Here is a 21361-nt window from a genome sequence, read left to right as displayed (position 1 = left end):
CCAAATATATCAACTACGGTACTACTAGTCAACTAATTTAATTTTTGAAGCGACAAGTATGGTTAGCCATTTGTTTGACGTATTAAACTTGCAACTCAGTTTTGAGGCATTCCTCATAAAATATTACGTACTCTATATACATTGTGAAAATAATGTAACAATCACTCATTCATAATCAGAAAGTTGAGATATTGATTTCATATTTTTAACCTTGTGTATTGAAAAGATTAATTTAACTCGGCTAGGCTCTCTATCTAACCAGAAATTTAAGCAACAACATAATTTAAAACAAAACACGAAGGAGCAAGCACTCCAAAACGACACCACATTGAAACGCCATGCAAATATTATAGATCAAAACCATTGTTGAAGAAAAACCACTCGTAAGAAATCATTGTTTAAGAACAATCAGCCATCAAAAGAACATGAACTGGTCACTGACCTGTCCTCAGCGAGAACGACCATTTGCATGCTCCCTCGATGGCCACGGCCTTCCCGAGATACCGGCTTGGGGGTGGAAACAGGGCCTCCAGCGCACACCACGGCTGCTAACTTGTTTAATTCGGCCGGCAAGTCCATCTTCAGCTTTCCTTGCATTGCACTAAATGGAAAAGACAACTTAGATCGGAAATTGATACGATAGTATAGCAAAAAGCTTCCTAGTAATGGAAAATCTTTTACTACGCGTACTAGTCAACCTTCTTCAGTAGAAAGAAGAATCAGTAACAGTGTCAATGACCTGAGCTGTTTACCAATTAAACCAGTGATTAATTAATTACACAGTGTGTACACCAAAATGTCACTGGGGAGAGAAGCACCGTTTCTAGCTAATTTGGGGTCGCTGATCACGAATATGGCCATTAAAAGATGCTCCTGTGTACAGTTTTTTTTCGAAAAATTGAATTTTCGTTTGCACTGCACTGCAAATGCGGAAAAGTTTAGGGGGTACCTAAAACTTTAAAGCATCATATTTCCGAAACTATATATTGAGCTAAAATTTGTAATGCATGCCTATATCATGCTAAATAACATATTGACCTAGTTTGAGAAAAATCGAAGTGGGTCAAACAGAGAACTTTATGATTTTCAGGACGTTTGGCATGGAATGACTCAAATACCCAAAAAAATGCATTTTTTGAATTATTTCAAAAACTAATGCATTTAGAGAAAAGGTTCCTTTTATGACGTATAAAAACATAGATATTCTGCATCTTTTGACACCAAAACTGACTTTCCACTGTGAGTAGTTAGAGAGTTAAAGGATTTTTTAATAAATTTGACCTTTCGTGACCTTTATTGGGGGCTAGGTGGCTGGGTTTTGGGGCCTACCAAAAAAAAGTTCTGTAAATGTTATTTTTTAAAGGTTTGTAGAACCCCCCATGTTGAAATTGCAAAAAAATATTTTTCAAACTACCCTATTGTATTGGACATGTACCGGTATCTAAATACATATGTGTATTGTGTATGTCTACTAGGCCTACATCATATTACAAATTTATCATGAAACCCTCTACATCTGACTCTTGAAAGTGATCCTGTGTTAACCATCCAGATAGATTCTGTTACATATGTGCCTATGCGGCTTATACATTGTAGTGGGCAATAGACGACCAGTGACGCCACACATTTCCGAATTGTATGCGAAATATTTTGAGACCAAGACGAAGCCGGAATGGCCCGTTTCGGTGAGTCCATTCGGTGAGTCCGATCCCTTAACGGGGATTTTTTCAATTTTTTTTTTAAATTATTGGGTGCCAAAGCCTAATTATCATTGCCGTTTTAGGGTTAGGGGTTAGGAGTTAGGGTTAGGGGTTAGAGCAGTGGTTCTCAACGGGGGCGGTACCCCCCGAGGGGCGTTTTGATTTTGCAGGGGGGCGATATGATTACCTCGGCTTAAGGGGGGCGTTTTGATTATTAGGGGGCGTTCTGGTTTAAACTATCTACCGCCCAGCGTAACGATTTCGTCAAAGAGCTCGTATCTTCGTGGTAGCATTTCCTATCTCATACCTGGTGGAAAAGGGATTCAGCTGTGTTGTTCTGCTACATAGCCTACCAAACAGGGAAACCCACTTGACATACGGTATCCAAAAGAGGTGATCTTCGAATGTTTCTCACTGGCTTTACACCGGATGTGAAGAAACTGGCACTTTCTCACCAAGCCCAAGGTTCACACTGACTACCAGTAGGCCTATACTGTTTTCATGCTCGCAAATATATATTTGCTTTTCATCAAATATGGTTACTAGTCTCTAAAACCCTTACAGCCTGTTTCACCCTAAAAGGGGGATCATCAATCATTTGAATAACTTAAGGACTTTCTGATGATCCCCCTTTTAGGGTAAAACAAGCTGTAAGGGTTTTAGAGACTGGTAACTAGTCTATATTTGATGTAATTTACTCTGCTTGGCTTTGAGCACTTTTTGTAGTATTAATAGTATTTTTTTTCGCTTTTCGTAATTAATCGTTTTTGTTGGGGGGCGGTAACATTTTGCCAGTTCATGAAGGGGGCGTTGAGCCAAAAAAGGTTGAGAAACACTGGGTTAGAGGTTAGGAACTCACCGAATCGAACTCACCGAATCGGACTCACCGAATAGTAGCAGACCCGACAGAAGCTGGGCTCCTCACATCGTTTGTGCAGATTGTTCATCAAAGCTAGCTGCGTGTAAAGCAGGACAGAAGAGAAGCTTGTTTGCCGTCCCCATGGTGTGGCGTGAACCCTTTAATCATGCATCTGACTGATACATTTTTTGCCTCACGAAACTGCCCCAAGTATTGCATAATGCAAATCGGGCTGCCATCGAGTATCCTCATTCCTCATGGTCCCACTGCAATACGACTTGTGCAGCATTATGCTGATGACCCTGACTTACCCATTCCTGTATATCCAATGACTGAACAAAGTGATAGTGACAAGCACTGTATCAGATTCTCATGCTTCCTCATCTGACTGCTATGAACCCAGACCACGATGCAACCACCACGAAATCTTATTACCAGAGTTCAACGATTTGGTCAGAGCACTGGAGTTGTCAATGAGACATACAGAGTTACTTGCTTCACGGTTGCAACAGTGGAAACTTACAGATAAAGCTGTCACTGTTCGGGGTGTTCGTGAACGAGGAAAGGAGTTCATTGACTTTTTTCTAGCAAGGTGATTGATGATGGGTCCAGCTGACATTTTGCAAAGATGTTGTGGGACTGATGGGTGATCTGGAAGGTCATCATGATCCAGAGGACTGGGGACTCTTCATCAACTCTTCTAAGGAAAATCTCAAAGCAGTACCACTGCATAATGGGAGTAGAAAGCCATCAGTCCCTGTTGCATATTCTACAACAATGAATGAGTCAAGAGAAAGTATGAAAGCTATCTTGGAAGCCATCAAATAGGATACATTCCAATGGTACCAGTGTGGAGACTTCAAAGTGTTGAACATGCTGATGGGAATGCAATTGGGGTATCGTACACAAAGTATTGTTGTTTCTCATGTCTATGGGACAGTCGGTCCGGACAATACCACTACATTCAACAAGAATGGCCGGCTAGGACATCATACAACTCTGGAGAGCACAATGTGGCCAACAATATAGAGAGGAGATACAAGAGTCAGGATAGCCGGATTCTGCTGGTCGAGGAAGAGAGACTTTACTGGTGAATACAAGCGCAAACCTTCAGAACAACACTTCTGAGTCTTGCCTCAACTGGATTTAGTCACAGGCGCTATTAGCTCTGATTTTACCACATTTATTTAACACAGTGCACCCTAACTCTGGTTATATATTATATAGAATAATACAACTTATCAAATAGTTTAAAATCTCTTTTTCTCAAAAATGGTACACAGGAGCTCATTTTAATGGTGAAATTCGCGTTCAGCATCGTCGATTTGACCATAAAACATGTATCTATTGCCAGTGACAATTTTTTTAGTCAAAATGTACACACTGTGTTATAAGCAACTTACGATTTTAACTTTTGAAGCTTGAGGAAGGCGATGAATTGCGGCATGGAGCCAACATCCTTTGTTAGTTTGGCGATGTCGGCTAGTCTGTGCTTGATCTGAATGAAATTTAATCGTGTCATGTTTCGTATAACAGTTTAGCAATTGCAATTTCAAAACTTTATACGCGACAAGAAATATATCGATCACGGATTACCTGCTGACTACAGCCGGCCATACCTGCAGAACAATGACGTCTTTATACCTTGCAGGAGTTTTCTTCAATGCCAACTGCGCAGCGGATTGTGATGCATGAGACGCTTCCTTTGTGCATCCTGCATCTACGTAGCTCTCAATCAGAGCGCTTTAAATAAATATTTTAGATTTACACATAAATTCTACGGATTGTATAAGCCGTGTATTCACTTAACAAATAATATACCAGCCTTATTTTTTAATCATCATCATCATCATAATCCATCGTCGGTTTGTTCCCCACTAGTGGGGGTGGTCGATTGTTTCCGCGCAGCAATTGTTTTAATCCCTTTTCTCCATTTCACCCTGTCCCTTGCATCTTCCTCCTTCAGTCCGACATTTTTAAATTCATTCTTCACTTGTTGTTTCCACGTTCTTCTTGGACGACCGCGTTTCCTCTTCCCATCCACCTTTAGATCTAGTGCCTTTCTAAGAAAACTTCCTTCCTCCCTCCTTATCACATGTCCATACCATCTTACTCCATTTGCCCTTGCCAGTTGGTCTATGGTCTCTCTCATCTCTAGCATATCCAACAATTCTTCAGTCCTTTTTTCCCTTCTCGTTTTCACCCCACACATTGCTCTCACCATTGACCTTTCCGTTCTTCTCAGGATTGCCAGTTCACTCTCTCTCAATATCCATGTCTCGCTACCATATAGCATTGCAGGCCGCACACAGCTCCGATATACTTTCCCTTTCATCCTTAGTGAGAATTTTCTGCCATACAACATTTCCCCACATTCCGTGAACTTTGCCCAGCCCAATCTTGCCCTTGTTGTCACCGCTGCTTCACATCCACCACTTCCATTTATCCGATCACCCAGATAACAGAAGTCTGTCACTGTTTCTATGCCATGGCAGAACTCATCATCATGGCCTTCCACTTCATTCCTTCCTTTACTGCATTTCCCACAAACAAAACACTTCGCCAATCTTGTTGCGGCTCTCTTGACATTAGCACATCTTGCATGTACCCACTTTCCACATTCCTTGCATTGCATTGAATTTCTCATCACTCTCTTGCCACATATTCCACAGGGATCTACTTTGCTCTCAACAACTGTTCCTTCTGCTCCACTCACCATCACTTTTGTTTTTTCAAGATTCACCTTCATACCCTTGGTTTCAAATGCTTCTTTCCATTTCTCAAACTTTCTCTCCAGTCCCTCCATACTATTACTTGTCAAGACCAGGTCGTCTGCATACAAAATTTCACTCAATAAGCCCTCCCTCACTCCTTCAGTTACAACGTCAACCACAATAGCAAATATCAGAGGTGACAAAACTGATCCTTGGTGTACACCAACCTTCACAAAAAACTCGTTTGAATAATTTGATCCAACTCTCACTTTTGTTCTTGCATCCTCATACATAGACATCACAGCTCTCACTAATACCTCCGGTATACCTCTTTTCCTCATTGCCCACTCCATCACTTTCCTTGGTACTCTGTCAAATGCCTTTTCTAAGTCGACGAAACACATATATAGTTTTCTCTGCTTCTCTCGGTATTCCTCCTGCATTCTTCTCAATATAAACAGAGCATCCACTGTACCTTTTCCTGGCATAAATCCAAACTGCATATCATTTAATTTCACTAATGTTCTCAACCTCTTTTCTAGTATTCGCTCCACAATTTTCATTCCATGCTCTAGTAGTTTTACACCTCTATATGCACTGCAACTTCTCACATCCCCTTTTCTCTTGAACAAGAGTACTATGCTTCCACTCCTCCGGCATTCCCTCTCCATCTAATACCCTTTGGCTAAGTTGTAGCATTACTTCAATTCCCAACTCTCCACTTGCTTTTATCATCTCTACGCTCACTTCTGATGGACCGGCTGCTTTATGCAGTTTCATTTGCCCTATTGCCTCCACCACTTCATCACGAGTAACCTTTCCCACTGGACCCTCCACCAGATCAACCTCTGTCATATGATCCCATACATTCTCCTTATTCATAACATTTTCCATATGTTCCTTCCACACTTCTCCTCTGCTTTCCGGGCTGAAATGCAACTTCCCATCTCCACTCCTTATACATCTTCCCCCTACAATATCATTCCCATCCTTTTTCATTTGCTTTATGAGTCTGAATACTTTGTTTTGGCTTTCCCCCATTTTATTAAGTTCCTCCTCAGCACCATTCTTCATAGCTCTTGCAACAACCCTCTTTGCCTTCTTTTTCATACTCTTATACTTCTTTTTATTCTCTTCTGACCCATTTTTGCGCCACTGCTTGTATGCATCTCTTTTCTGTGAAATCGCATGCTTCACCTCTTCATCCCACCACCATGTGTCTCCACGATCCCTCCTTACTTTCTTTTTCCCACATACTTCATCACATGCTGCTAGGACACCTTTCTGAAATGAAGCCCACAAGTCCTGCGCACTCATGTTTACCAGCTCTTTTGCTCTTTTCACAAACTTAATTCTCGTTTCTTTTTCCTCCAGTTTACACACATTTCTCACAAAAACTCGTTCTTTCTTCACAATTTTCTTCACTTTTTTCATATTTAAGTCTCCTACTACTAGTCTATGCTGCAACTCCCACGGAATTAATTTCACATTCTTCAAGTACTTTCTCTGTTCCTGCCCAACCACAATAAAATCAATTTCCGACTCATGTCCTCCTGAGCTGTAAGTCACTTTCCTTTTCTCTTTCTTTTTAAACCATGTGTTGGCAATACAAAGTTTCCTTTCATCACAAAATTCAAGTAGCATTCTTCCTTCCATGTTTCTCTCCCCAAAACCATACCCTCCATGAATGCCCTCGAACCCATTTGCTTGTTTTCCAACATGTCCATTAAAATCTCCTAATCCAAACACCAACTCTTTTGAACTCCATAAATCCCATTCCTCTGCCAAAACATCATAAAAACTTTCCTTTTCTAAGTAATCCCTACCACTTTGAGGTGCATATGCACAGATTAGCCTCACTACCTCCTCTTCAAAAGCAAGTACCATTGTCATCACTCTGTCACTCCTTCTTCTAACTTCTATTACTTTCTCACACAATTCCTCTTTTACCAAGAAACCAACCCCACCGATTAATCACAAGTTGATTTCGCCATGTTGTTTTGGCTTGAAATGAAGTGAAACAAGTCGATAAACTCAACTCCTTTTCCTTCATCTTCAGTAAAAATATTTCTAATTTTAGTTTTATATCCAAGAGATAAATGCTTCGATCAGGTGCAACTGTATGTTTTCTGTGTTTTTTCTATGGATTGGGTGTAAAATAGGGGCTACCTGAGGAGACGCTGTTACAAAAATGCACAAAACATGTCATCTACAAAAAAAACTGACAGAGGGATAGACCATCATCATCAATATAATAATAATCAACATGTATTTAGGGACATGTGTCAGCTTCTTCCATTTTTTTGACATTGGTGCAAAAAAATTTAAAAAGCAAGGAGTGACCAATAAACTTGCAATACTGTGTCTTTGTAAAACTTGACATAACAAGTTTTAAGAAAGAAGAAATTCGGCTTGTTTTAGGAAAAAATATGTGACGAAATATACTCAACAAATAACCGTTGGAAGTATTACACATGACTACAATTTGTAATGAAAAGTTGTGGAATAGCACGCACTGCGATTTTGCGTAAAGCTGGTACAAAATAGCTTAGCTGTGAAAGTAAACAAATTTTTGTAGGATTATATCCTAGTATGGTTACGCTCAACAAGTAGAAAATGAAGGTGACAGAATATTAGATCTTTGCATAGCCTACATTTGTGCTATGCATGGTGGATTTAGCTAGTGATGTTTGTTATGAAGATACGGACTCACATTGTTAATTGGATTCGCCAATCATAGTCCGCATCATCAATCTTCTCAAGTGCTGCGACTACTTGACGTAGAGTGGGGTGGAGGATGCTTTTGTGGCCTTCTCTCAAAAACGGCCGAGCCATTTGCCAATACAACACTGAAGCATTGTAGACAATGAAATGATAGCGAGCTTTGTCTTTGGCAAAGTTCACTGCCTTCAGAAGGTAGACAACAGCTGTTTCAAATTCAACCTAGAGAAAAATCGACTGTTCAAACAATTATATTTTAATAGTGTCAAACAATGCAAAATAATTAATGTGTTTTTATGTATGTTATTCAAACCTAGGTCACGTCAGGATTCCAGAGTCCTAAAACTCTAAGAGCAGCACTAGCAAATGGCCTGTGCTAGTCAAAAATGACCTCAAAATAAGCTAGATACCTTGTAAATATTACTATGAAAGAATTGATGCTTGGTTCACCATGTAGTTATGGTTATTACCAAATAGCAAGTTTAAGAACAACATTTACAGCACACTAAAGTTGCATCACCTAAAGCCAAAACACGGGAAAATAGAAGTATATATCAAAAATATGCATTTACATAGCGATTACAAAATACAGTGTATATTCTTAATAATCCATATTCAAGTTACAAGATGAAGCTGATCGCAAAGTCTCATCATACTAACCACATCTTCAGCAGATTTAGGTGAAAGCAGTTTGGCTTGGCACAGATAGGCTCGACAGAGGAACTGGTTGGTAAGAGGTGTGCCATTAAAGTACATTTGCAAACATTCCTGGCTGATCTTTACTTGCATCAGCTTTGAACATAAGGGTAAGATCAATTAGATTTATTAAAGTCGGCTATTTAGTTACTTAGGAAGCCTATAACATTTAGTTACTATTGTTAACATGTTACTAGATGTAGAAATAGTGGATAAAATGATACACCATTAGAATTTGTGTATACCGTTAATGGGGCATTTTGTCAGTCTTAAAGAGATGTGTAACCAACTCTGAGATCAGCACAATGGTCAGGTCCAAAGCACGCATGTGAAATGCCTTTTACAATGACATACCCTTTCTTGTGAGCCATGCTTAAGCAGACCAATCAAACTGAAAATCAAGGAAACGTTTTGCAGGTAGAAAAATTAAAACATAAGTTAAAAAATGCTGCATTTGGTAAATTTCCGTTCTGGTTCTCAAACGCCAGTCTATTTATCAGACTATTGCAATTTCTATGCCAAGGGAAAGTACAACTTTCATATTACATCATCACACATTTAGCATGGTAAAGAAATGCAAGCACACAATTGAAAGCTTTCAATGTTGTGCACCATAACTGCCACAAAAAATATAGCCTATATAAGCGTGAGAAGGAAAATACATTAAACATGGTAGGGTACTGTTTTACTCCTCAAGGTTTTAAAAAGAGATTTGATAATGTAATTTCTGCACTGAATCAGTAAATTGTTAGTGCTTGAAAAAATTTATGCAAACATGAAACAACAAAAGTATTCACTGGAAGCAGTGGTCACCATCGTACCTTGAACGCCACCTCAGCACATTGCACATAAAGATCTGAACCGCAAGTGTCCAAGCCATCACCGTTCTTAGATTTCAAAAAAGCTTGTTGTAGACTTTTGAAAGCCTGAATTACCAATTTTACTCCAGTAACTGTGATAAAGAAATTAACAAGTTGAAAACTTATAAATAAGATTCGAAAAAATACAAAATAACACATGATCATACAATTGTAGTCAAATTAATCAACAGTGAAAAAAATCTTACATAATAGTCATGATAGAGTGACGTGTGTGCCCACAAATAATGCATTATGATTGTGTAGGCTGAAAATTCGCAATCTTACAAAATTGTATTCAAAAATTTTTCCCTGGAATTAGCTTACTTTATATATCAAAAAATTGAAATAAATACTAGTACCTTCATCAACTGTGTTTGCATACACAATCAGCTGTCTTATGCTTCCATCCATAATAATTATAAGCTTTCACTAAGAGATGACATATTAAAAAAATATTGACATACCGTACATAAATATTGACACCTGATAATTTTTTTAAATAATACCATAATAATAAAGTACATATAATGCATGCAACGACATCATGGAAAATGTGATCATCTGGTTGATATGCAAGAGAGAAAAAAAATTTATGGATAAAACTTTAACATAATATGACCAAATGTTTAAGTACCGGTATGCATTTTTTGTAAATACTATAACCACAGACCAGTCAGTCGATATTATATAAACCTGCATTCCAAACTTGATGAGAGAAACAAAAAATTTCTGTACTAGCACTGTTTAAATATGAAAAATCATCAAAAACTTGTGATTGTATGGCCATGTAGCCTACTATCAGAGATGGGTGCCTCTAAATACCCATTGTCAGTATCGCCAGATGTTTTTAAGTACAAATAGTGTTTATTCTATTAAAGCAAATTTGAATTAATAGAAAATCGAAGTATTCAATGATATAACTCTCCACAACTGCTAAAATTTTTCCTCATCTGGAAAGTAAGAGTAGTCAGGGTTTTGCAAGCAAAACTTCTGGATCTGAAAACCTTTAAAAATTGTCAGGCCCTGTCAAGCATTGCCAGGCATTGTCAACATTTTCAGGGATTGACAGACATTCTAAAGCAGGAGTGTGCAACGTGCGGCCCATGAAGAAAAATTGTGCGGCCCGCGAAGATGTGCCAATGTTGAATTGTGTGCCGCCCGCGAAACATCTTTATAATTTAGTTTAGTCTGGTACGTGCGAACAATTCATTGTAGAGTCGATTATTGTTCATTTCGCACCTTCTGTTAACCATTTTAGAAATCTCCCACCGGCCACCGCTAATCCGATTGCATTTAATTATTTGGAACGCCAGTAGATCAGAGGCACAGAATTGCACAGAGAATAGCTGAACTATGAAACTGTATTTTGACGGTAATTTTGTGAAGCAGTGTTTTATCGATGTCGCAGAAGAAATGTGCCCTAAAACTGAAGAGTGAGTTCGAGAAAATAAGTCTGTCACGGTGGATGATAGCAAAGCGTATCGATGATCTTGCTTGTGATATTAGTGACACTCTCAGGGATAAGGTGAAGAACTTTGTTTCATGGAGTTTTGCGATCGATGAAAGTACGGGCCAGAAGGACACAACCCAGTTGGCCATATTTGTAAATAGAGTACACAAAAACTTGAACGAAACGGAAAAGCTTCTGTCACTGCAGTCAATGAAGGGCACAACAACTGGTGCTGACATTTTTACTGAAGTAATTGGTGCTTTTGACAAGTTCGCACTGGACTTGTCCAGCATATGCGGAATCGCAACTGATGGTGCTCGATCCATGTCTGGAACTGATATTGGGGATTCATAAGTTTCTTGAAGTCTGCCTTGAGAGAAAAATCGATGATGACATAGCAATTTTTCATTGTATCATTCACCAGCAAAACATGTGCGCAAAATCCCTGAAGTTCAAACATGTCATGATCTCAACACGACACATAAAGATCTACTGTACTTTTCCGAGGTGCATTGATTAAGCAAGGGTTGCATGTTGCGACGATATTACAAACTGCAGAAAGAAGTCGTGAATTTTTGAAACTTAAAGGGCACCCAATAACTGAAATGGAAGACAAAAATTGGATATGTGATCTAGCTTTCTTGGCTGATACACCTACGCACCTCAATGATCTCAATACAAGATTGCAGGGAAAAAATCAGTATGCGAATAAAATGAATGGTCACACAAAAGGCTTTATGAACAAATTACGACTTTGGAAAACCCACATACAGACAGGAAATATTTTCCACTTTCCAACTTTGAAAGACTATGGAATGCATCTTGAGAAGAAAACTGAATTTGCAGACCAACTTGAAAAATTGTTATATGATTTTTTGGCTCGTTTAAAAGACTTCAAATCTCATGAACAAATGAACATTTGTTTGATATATTCTCTTAGCCATTCAACATAGACATGGACAAAGCACCAGTTGATATCCAACTTGAACTGATTGATCTTTAAGAGAAAACGGGCTTGAAAGCAAAGTATTTAGAAATGAATCTTGGCGACTTTTACCAAAAACGTTTCAACCAAGATGACTTTCTACATCTGAAAAAATTCATGGCTTCAAAAATGGCTCTTTTTGGCTCAACGTATTTGTGCCAACATTTTTTTTTCTAAAATGGGCGTCGTAAAATCTCAATATTGATCGGTTCTGACAGACAAACACTTGGAACATGGACTTCGAATTGCGAGCACTTCCATTAAAGGAAATTTGGAAAAGTCGTCAGGAAAAGAAGCCAGCTGTAATTTTCTCACTGAACTCGGTGTGACAATAAATTTGAATAGCAGTTTTCTTCAGAAATGTGTTTATGCGTGTTAACTTATTAGTTTTGGAAGGAGATAACCCCTAATAATAACATAAGAATAACATGAATAACAAAAAAACTACTTTTTTGTGCCTGTGCAACTACTACTAAAGCATATTTTAAATAAACGTGCGGCCTGCGGTTTCACCCAGATATCTATATCTGGCCCTCCTGTAATAAAGGTTGCACACCTCTGTTCTAAAGGGTTGTCGAACCATAAACCTAATCTTGATCCCCAATTATGATCCATTCTGTAATTCGAAAAACTAGTCCGATTGGAACTGGTAACCCTGACAATACGATAGGTATTTAGAGGTACTGTCAGCAATGGGCAACTTCAAGAGCCTAATATGTGAAGCACATGTGATTCTGAAGACCAAGATCAGATCACTAAAACAATGTAATCTTGAAGATCTAGATCACTTTCAAGATGAGTTTTTGTGTACTTGAAAAAATGAAGTTTTTAATCAAGGATGTTGCAAAAAGAACTAATATTACTACAAACAACCTGGTTAAAGGTAGTACCTATGTATCACTAACTGCTGCTTCTAACTACACGATTGCAGGCCTAAGAATTGTAATGAGTTAGTGACTGTTGTTATTGGGCCTATCAATTGTTGATGCAGTTTGCGTAGAATTACAATGTCACACTCAAGGTCGAAGGTAATTACAGTAGGCTACTGAAACAGTCACAAAATTTGCAATTAGTTTTATCCTTATTTATCCAAAATTTGTAATATGCTTTATATAAAAACACCTTTGAACTACACCTGACATAGATGACCTTACAGGTCTTTCGTTGACATCCTGTAGTGCTGATTGACACTCAATTTGTATGTACTTTTTGTTTGCTTATCGCCAGCAAAACAATAAACTGAACTGCATCATTTTTAACCAAATTTTTATCTGATTCATATGGAAAGCTTTTGTGTTACTAAGTAGTTTTAACTTTCACTGGATTATATCAATGTTTATTGCACCATTTACCTATCTGGCACCCGGCTGCGTAGTCGAGTGGTAAAAAGGTCTGCGCGACATTCGAAAGGACATGGGTTAGACACCGCTCCAGAGCACGTGGCTGTGTCTCAACAAAGACACTTAATGGCAAGCCAAAATAAGGGGAGCAGCGGACTCGAAGACTATATGTCACTTTGCTGCTTCCTGTTGTATCGCATCTGTGATCGCAATGTTCTGTATATTATCGCAATGGGTGCAAATAAAAACACGAATATTATTATTATTATGGCAACCTTGATACTGTTGCCCGCTATCAAAAACGTCCTATGGTCAGCGATCAGATAAACTGCTCCAAACAAAAATACAAATCTATACAAAAAAAAAGGTTAATATAATTGCTTATACGTACATCGACCTTAAACAATTACTGGTCTAGTTGATTTGCTGTAATTAACCACTTTACATGACCAAAGTTGGCTATAGCGACTAATTTTTGTTTAACACCGCCATTCTAAGCATTATAAACATCTAAAATGTTGTCAAAGAAATCAAACATCTTTAAGAATTCCCGATGGAGTAAGGTGGTATGGGCATGTTTTGAGAAGGGGTAAAGAAGATGTTTTGAGAAGAGCACTGGAGTTGCAAGTGGAAGGTCGTAGAAAACAAGGAAGACCCAAGAAAATGTGGAAAGGGCAATCTTAAAATCAAAAAGTTGGAGATAAGGCTAAATATTTTTGCTAAGCTGGTGGAAATAACAGCTACTTAATTATAATTATCAATTACTAACTTATGAACTTGCTTGGGTTGAATGAGAATGTTGACAAGTTAGCGAAAGCGAATGGAGTGAGGTGGTATGGGCAATGAGCATGCTTTGAGAAGGGATGGAGGTGATGTTTTGAGAAGAGCACTGGAGTTGCAAGTGGAGGGTCATAGAAAACAAGAAAGATCCAAGAAAATGTGGAAAGGGCAAGTTAAGAAGGAAAGCAGAAAAGTGGGCTTGACAAGAGAGGACGCGTTAGACAGATCGATGTGGAGGCAGGGAGTGAAGGCGATATTAGCAAGACTTGGAGGTAAATTTGGCCACCCTCGATAACGGGGACATCACCGGATTAAAACAGGACTACTACTACTACCAAAACAGAATAGTGAACTAAGTTGAATCAATTTTTATGGATGCAACCTAGTTCGTACCCTGAACAGTTTGTACCCTCAGTTCGTACCTTGAAAAGATCGAGAGAAAAAATTTAAAAAAGCGGAAGTCGCTGATCGCAGTTTCCACAAACATTTTAAAATTTTCCCCTTGAAAAGATCGAGAGAAAGATAAGCACAAAGCCGAAGTCGCTGATTGCAGTTTCCGCTAACCCTAACCGTTACCCTACACTAACCCTCGCTCATCACAGTTTCCGCAAACATTTTTCCGTAGTTTTCGCTAACCACAGTTTCTGCTAACCTTTACCCTAACCATAGAGTAATCTATGCTCTAACCCTAACCCTCTCTGATCGCAGTTTCCGCAAACATTTTTCCGCAGTTTCCGCTAACCTTTACCCTAACTCTAACCATAGAGTAATCTATGCTCTAACCCTAACGCTTTCTGATCGAAATTTCCGCAAACATTTTTCCGCAGTTTCCGCTAACCTTTACCCTAACTCTAACCATAGAGCAATCTATGCTCTAACCACAGACATTTATAATAAGATGTCTATGGCTCTAACCCTCATTGATCGCAGTTTCCACAAACATTTTTCTGCAGTTTCCGCTAACCGCAGTTTCCGCTTACCCTAACTCTAATCATCGTGTAATCTATGCTCTCTAACCCTAACCCTTGCTGATCTCAGTTTCCCCAAATATTTTTCCACAGTTTCGCAGTTTCCGCTAACCCTAACCCTCGAGTTTGTTTGCGGAAACTCCGATTAGCGACTTCGGCTTTATGCTATTAAACTGCGATCAGCGACTTCGGCTTTTTTTTTATTTTTTCTTTTGATCTTTTCAGGGTATGAACTGAGGGTACAAACTGTTCAGGGTACAAACTAGGTTGCACCAAATTTTTATTATACGATAACATAAAGTATATACAAAAGTTCGCTTATTTATTATAACCAACACAGAATTTTTTTTAAATGGCAACACTGACCACATTAGATTGAAACTTCAGATCGACTTTTCTTGGACACATATCATATTAACAATGACCTAATGTTAGTAATGGTCACTAATTATTTTGTACAGTACGAGTTTTAAAAAATGTCTCTATCTAGGTACCGTACATAAGTAAACTTCAATTTTAAACTGATCTTGATCTTATTGTTTTTCAATATCAAGATCACACAAAAATGTGATCTTAGATCAAGATCACTTTGTATATAATCTTCAAGATCATGCTCATCTCTGCCTTCCATGCGGTACCTCTAAATACCCATTGTCAGGCATTGTCAGGCATTGTCAGGCATTGTCGGGCATTGTCAGGCATTGTCAGGCATTGTCGGGCATTGTCGGGCATTGTCAGGCATTGTCGGGCATTGTCAGGCATTGTCGGCTTTTCGGGGGGTTGTGGAGCATTTCTAGGGGTTGTCGAGCATATTCAGGGGTTGTCAGGCAATGTAGAGTAACTACCTTCAGGCATTGTTGGGAATTTCCAGGCATTGTCGAGGATTGCCAGGCATTATCGATCATTATCAGTGGTTGACTGGTTTGTTAGTCATTGCCGAACATTTTCAGGGGTAGTCGAGCATTTTCAGGGGTTGTTAGGCTTGGTAGAGTAGGCCTAGCTACTTTCAGGCATTGTCCATAATTTCCAGGCATTGTCTAGGATTTCCAGGCATTGTCGATCATTATCAGTGGTTGACGGGTTTGTTAGGCATTATAGAATATTTTCAGGCATTGTCGAACATTTTCAGGGGTCGTCGAGCAGTTTCAGGGGTTGTCAGGCATTGTAGAGTAGCTACTTTCAGGCATTGTAGAGTAGCTACTTCCAGGCATTGTCTAGGATTTCCAGGCATGTCGATCGATCATTATCAGTGGTTGATGGGTTTGTTTGGCATTATACAACATTTTCGGGCATTGTCGCACATACGCAGGGGTTGTCGAGCATTTTCAGGGTTTGTCAGGCATTGTAGAGTAGCTACTTTCAGGCATTGTTGGGAATTTCCAGGCATTGTCGATCATTATCAATGGTTAACAGGCTTGTTAGGCATTGTCGGAAATTTTCAAGCATTGTCGAACATATTCAGGGGTTGTCGAGCATTTTCAGGTGTCAGGGGTTCTCAGGCATTGTAAAGTACTTTAGATTCTTTCTGGCAGGCATTGTCGGACATCTTCAGGCATTGTCTAGGATTTCCAGGCATTGTCGAACATATTCAGTGGTTGATAAGTTTGTTAGGCGTTGTCGAACGTTTTCTTGGGTTGTCGATCATTACCAAGTTTTGACAGGTTTGTCAGGCATTGTCGATGTTACACACTATCCACAATATACAGCAAAAAACAAACATTAACACATGTTTTTGATAACAAATAGTCATACAAGGAAGAAAAACATTCCTAAAAAGCATGTTTTTCATTAATATTCGGGAGAGAAAAATTCTCGATCGACTCACATAATTTGCTTGGTAGATAAATCCAGTCAGAGCTTTAGTAAGTATAGAAACAAAATATCTATTGCTGAATGGTTTTTTGATGATTTTGAATTTCGATTTAGTGTTTTTCATGAAATCGAAGAAATAGTCGACTACGTTATACCCGTTCAAGTCGGATTTAAATGTATCTACTCTCTACTAATTTCTCTCAAAATAAATGAAATATTTTGGTTGGAAACAGGTACGTAGGTACGATTGAAGTGGAAATGTACACATTGAAGGTTCGAGCATCCGAAGATGATTTCTGGTGGTTGTTGATGCAAAATAGAGCAATATCACAAGATGTGCGGAACACATCCATTCTTGTTTTGGTTCAACTTATTTATGTCAATCTGCATTTTCATTTGTGAACGTAATCAAAACAAAGCAACGTGCTGTGCTAACCGCCCGCCACCTGGACGATTGCTTTAGACACCTAATGTCCTGATAACGGCAAGCTGAAGTACCTACAACATGATGACTCTAATATCTCACTGACTCATTAGAAGAAATTTAAAGTACATTTAGTTGTAGAACATAATTATTCTTTTTGTGTTTTATTGTAAAGAACCAAATTAACTGAAACATGAATAGACTGCTCTGTGCTGACGATGGTGAATGTGTGATAAATGTAAATGCATTTACAGTAAAGGTGTCACTGGAAAAAAATTGTTTAGTGACTGTATCACCGACCGGTCGATCGCTAGTGATTAAGAAATTTTCTAGTCGATCACAAAAGTTGGCCATCCCTGGCCTAGTGTATAACAGGAGCAGAATTGCAATAACAGCTTTCGAAGTTTGCTTTTATCTTCTTCAACAGGAATTCAAAAACAGTCAAATGGTATAGCGTATTGAAACAACTTTAATCCTTGAGTTCCGTCAGTTCAACAAAGATAATCACTGGTCTACACAAAATTTCAGGTTTGGGTTTTGACAACTGATTTTAGCTAATTTTGGGGCGCTGAATCCGAAAATGAACTCAGATTTTCTCTATCACATCACGTTTTTGAGATATGAAATATCCCTAATTTTTGAAAAAAATCAATTTTTGCCCCCCCTCTGTTGTCAAAACAAGGAATTCTGATGCAATAAACAGTGTTTTACCTGCAATAATCTAGCTTTGATTAACAAACAAGCATTCTATATTATATTCACACAAATTTGCGTTGTCTTTATTAAAATTTCATGCCTTGGAATAAAAAATAGGCATGCAAAAGAGCAACCATAATAACATCAAACGCTACATTATGCTGACGAACATGTCGATAGGACAGTGACAAGGTATTTTCTGAATTATAGCCTACAGTTCACACAATATGCACATAGACATTCTAATGGAGTGCAGAAATTCTGAAGACACACACAGAAATAGCAAAGTGCCAAAATAAAGATTGACTCAAAGAGACTTGGGCAGGGCGAGTTCAGAAACAGTCAAAAAAAGAGCTTTCATAAATATGAACTCTTCACTTATAAGCTTAAAAAGGCTCTTTTGAGGGACTTTCTTTTATGAGCAGCATCTGGAATTTCTCTTTTAAAACTACAACAATAGTCGGCCATCATGACAATCCCACCGACCTTGATAACGTTCCTGCATAATTTTAATATCCTGGTGGAAACGTTCACCCTGTTCTTCACTAACTTTCTCAAGGTTTTCTGGAAACTCATCCGCATGGCTTTTCAAATAGTGAACTTTGATGCTCATCCTGCATCCCAAATCTTCAAAACTAAGCAGTAGCTCCCTTAAAAGATCTTTATAATTTTCTGCTTTTCTGTTTCCCAAAAAATTTCTCACAACAGCACCGAAAGCATTCCAAGCTCTAGCCTCGAATGGCAACATTGATTTTACAAAATTTTCATCCTTTAACAATTGCCTGATTTGTGGTCCATTGAAAATCCCAGCTCTTTTTTTCTCTTCACTGAGACCAGGAAAAGCATAACATATATACTTAAAACACTCTCCTTCATGATCCAAAGCTTTTACATATTGTTTCATGAGACCAAATTTGATGTGAAGAGGAGGCAAGAGGATCTTTTTGATATCAACTAACTGATCACGTATGATATTTTTGTCTCCAGGTGTCAAGGTGAGCCTTGGAGCCCACTCTTCTTTGTTCCAGTGCTGATCCTTGGCCCTGCTGTCCCAGTAGCATAGGAAACATGGGTATTTGGTGTAGCCACTTTGTTGCCCCAGCAAAAAGTTCACCATTTTTAAATCTACACAGATGAGCCAACCATGCTCATGGTACTTTAACTTTTCAAGAACGGTTTTGATGTTCTGATACTCTTCTTTCATTGTCACCGAATGTCCTATCGGAATAGAACCGTACACGTTACCATTGTGAAGTAGAACACACTTCAAACTTCGTTTGGAGCTATCAATGAAAAGTCTCCATTCGTCTGCATCATACTGTGGTAATCCCATTTCTAGAAGAAGCCCTTCTATATTGTTGCAATAAACGAAATTGGCCCCTTGTTTAAAAAGTTGGCTCTTTTTTGGCCTTTTTTGAACGTGCAGTTGGCTCCTTGCCAAATTTACATCTGGTAACCCTGCTGCACAGAGATAGCAGCTGACCCACAGATAACGCCTGAGAAGCCAAGACAGGGAGTTCAAGCCAGCATGGAAAAACTCAACGCTACCAATCTCCACTATGTCCTATTACGATTATTATCATAACAGGAATTTTTTTTATTTTAAAGGAAATCTGAACCAATTTATGAATTTAGTGTAAAAATATCTCTATGTTTGAAAGTTTATAGCTGTCAGAAAATAATTATATTTGACATTTTACTGCACTAAAAAGGGTAAAAATTGGTCAATTTCATTAATAATGGCAACGATAGAAAGAAAACTTGATGTGATAGAGAAAATCTGAGTTCATTTTCGGATTCAGCGCCCCAAAGTTAGCCAAAATCAGTTGTCAAAACCCAAACCTGAAAAAAAAAGTTGAAATTTGTAGACCAGTGAACCTGACAAACCTTGCCTCGGAATTTTAGTATAAGGCTCAAATGGAACTTAAGCCTAATCTTTTTGTTCTTCAATAATGGTGAAAACGTCTGCTCCGAATGGTCTGTGGATAAATATCATACTTTAGTAAAATAAACAAAAAAACAGCAAGATCAAACAAAAGTATTTTTTTAATTTTTAGAGTAGGCTATGTAACTATATGTGCTTGAGCAATGTAGGCTACTTCAAGGCAGTTCTCCATATTCAAATCTGCAAAACAAACAGTAGGCCCATAAAGAACTAACTTCATAGGACCTCCGACCGACAATTTATGCTGACGTCTGAAAATCAAATCATCCTCTCAAATCACTAGTCTGCCTTCAAATTGGGAGTCGCTTTTATAAAAGTATGTTCAGATTGCGGTCCGTCCCGATAGCTCAGTTGGTTAAGCGCCCCCTCCCCCCTTTATGCACGAGAGAAACCGCAAGGTTCTCTGATTCAGCTCACGAGATGTACGTACGAGCAACGCATTTTAAGGACGGTTTGTTTTTATTTCTGACCATCACAGCGAATAACAATATATGCTAAACTTAACAGAGGTCTAGAAAAAGTAGAAGCGACAAAACGCGAAAGTTATAACGTGCTTGACACCAAAATAGAATAATCAAATTAAAATATGACACAAAGGTAAGCAACACCTTCGAAGAATTTCAAAATTTAGAAAAACGAGGAAGAAAAAAGAGCAAGGAAAATTTTTTAAATTTATATTGGTAAAAACAAAAAATAATAAACAGTTGCTATGTTGATCGGCCTTGGTGCGTTATCAAGAGTGCTGATGGTCTGGAGGTGTGCGTTATAGTCATGGGGTGGATGTCTCATCATGGAGGAGAGCAAGCTATTGAAGGTATTGTATCATGAAGAAGAGCTCCATTCAGCTACACTTACTGGATGGAATAATAACAACACTTCAGCAAACGGAAACTTCACTTTGCCAATCTAGGTGACCGGGCCAGCGGCGGTGGTTCAAAGCCTCTACAAGTATGCCATGGGAAACTACAAGATTTAACCTTTCAAAAAAGGTTTTTTAGTCCAAGAATAGAAACATCTCAAAATCAATTTATCATTCTGTTGGCTGCACCTAGTGCTGCCACTCGGCACACTACTGTGCCACGGCATGCTGGTTACAAAGTAGCCCACTGGGCTATAATGATGTTTCTGAAGAAAGGAATTTGAAAACCATTTTTTTGTAGTTGGTGCATATAGAGCCTAGGCTTTATGTGCCGCACTCGCATTCTGATGGAGGAACCAGGCCCCACTTGGGCATGTCCAAACGAAAGTGGCCGACGCCAGTTCGCAGGCGGTTAAGCCTGACCCACGCGAGGGACATCCTCGGTGGACGGGGATCGGCGTCGGGTATGAAGTCACGGAGCGTGGAGGTATGGTTTTGCCACTCCGTGTTTCACATGTGGTTCGTCCAGTGTTCCCCACTTAACCCAAGTTC

The 21361-nt window shown here is 38.8% G+C and overlaps 1 protein-coding gene across 1 annotated transcript in view; it reads right to left on the bottom strand.

Moving 5' to 3' along the window:
* The window catches only part of LOC145772163 (cilia- and flagella-associated protein 46-like), a 42460-nt gene extending 32429 nt beyond the window's left edge, over positions 1-10031 (bottom strand). Inside the window, exons 1-7 of the mRNA XM_082584005.1 lie at positions 9910-10031; positions 9512-9642; positions 8655-8786; positions 7987-8216; positions 4179-4302; positions 3963-4057; positions 443-601 (exon numbers count right to left, since the gene is read on the bottom strand). Coding sequence (XP_082440131.1) covers positions 443-601; positions 3963-4057; positions 4179-4302; positions 7987-8216; positions 8655-8786; positions 9512-9642; positions 9910-9961 — 923 coding nt within the window. The 5' untranslated portion in view covers positions 9962-10031. The remainder of the gene's footprint in view (positions 1-442; positions 602-3962; positions 4058-4178; positions 4303-7986; positions 8217-8654; positions 8787-9511; positions 9643-9909) is intronic.
* Between the last annotated feature and the right edge of the window lie 11330 nt (positions 10032-21361).

The sequence above is a fragment of the Aplidium turbinatum genome, chromosome 6, assembly GCF_918807975.1.
Source record: "Aplidium turbinatum chromosome 6, kaAplTurb1.1, whole genome shotgun sequence".
Classification (NCBI taxonomy): domain Eukaryota; kingdom Metazoa; phylum Chordata; class Ascidiacea; order Aplousobranchia; family Polyclinidae; genus Aplidium; species Aplidium turbinatum.
This window is presented reverse-complemented; position numbering and strand designations above follow the sequence as displayed.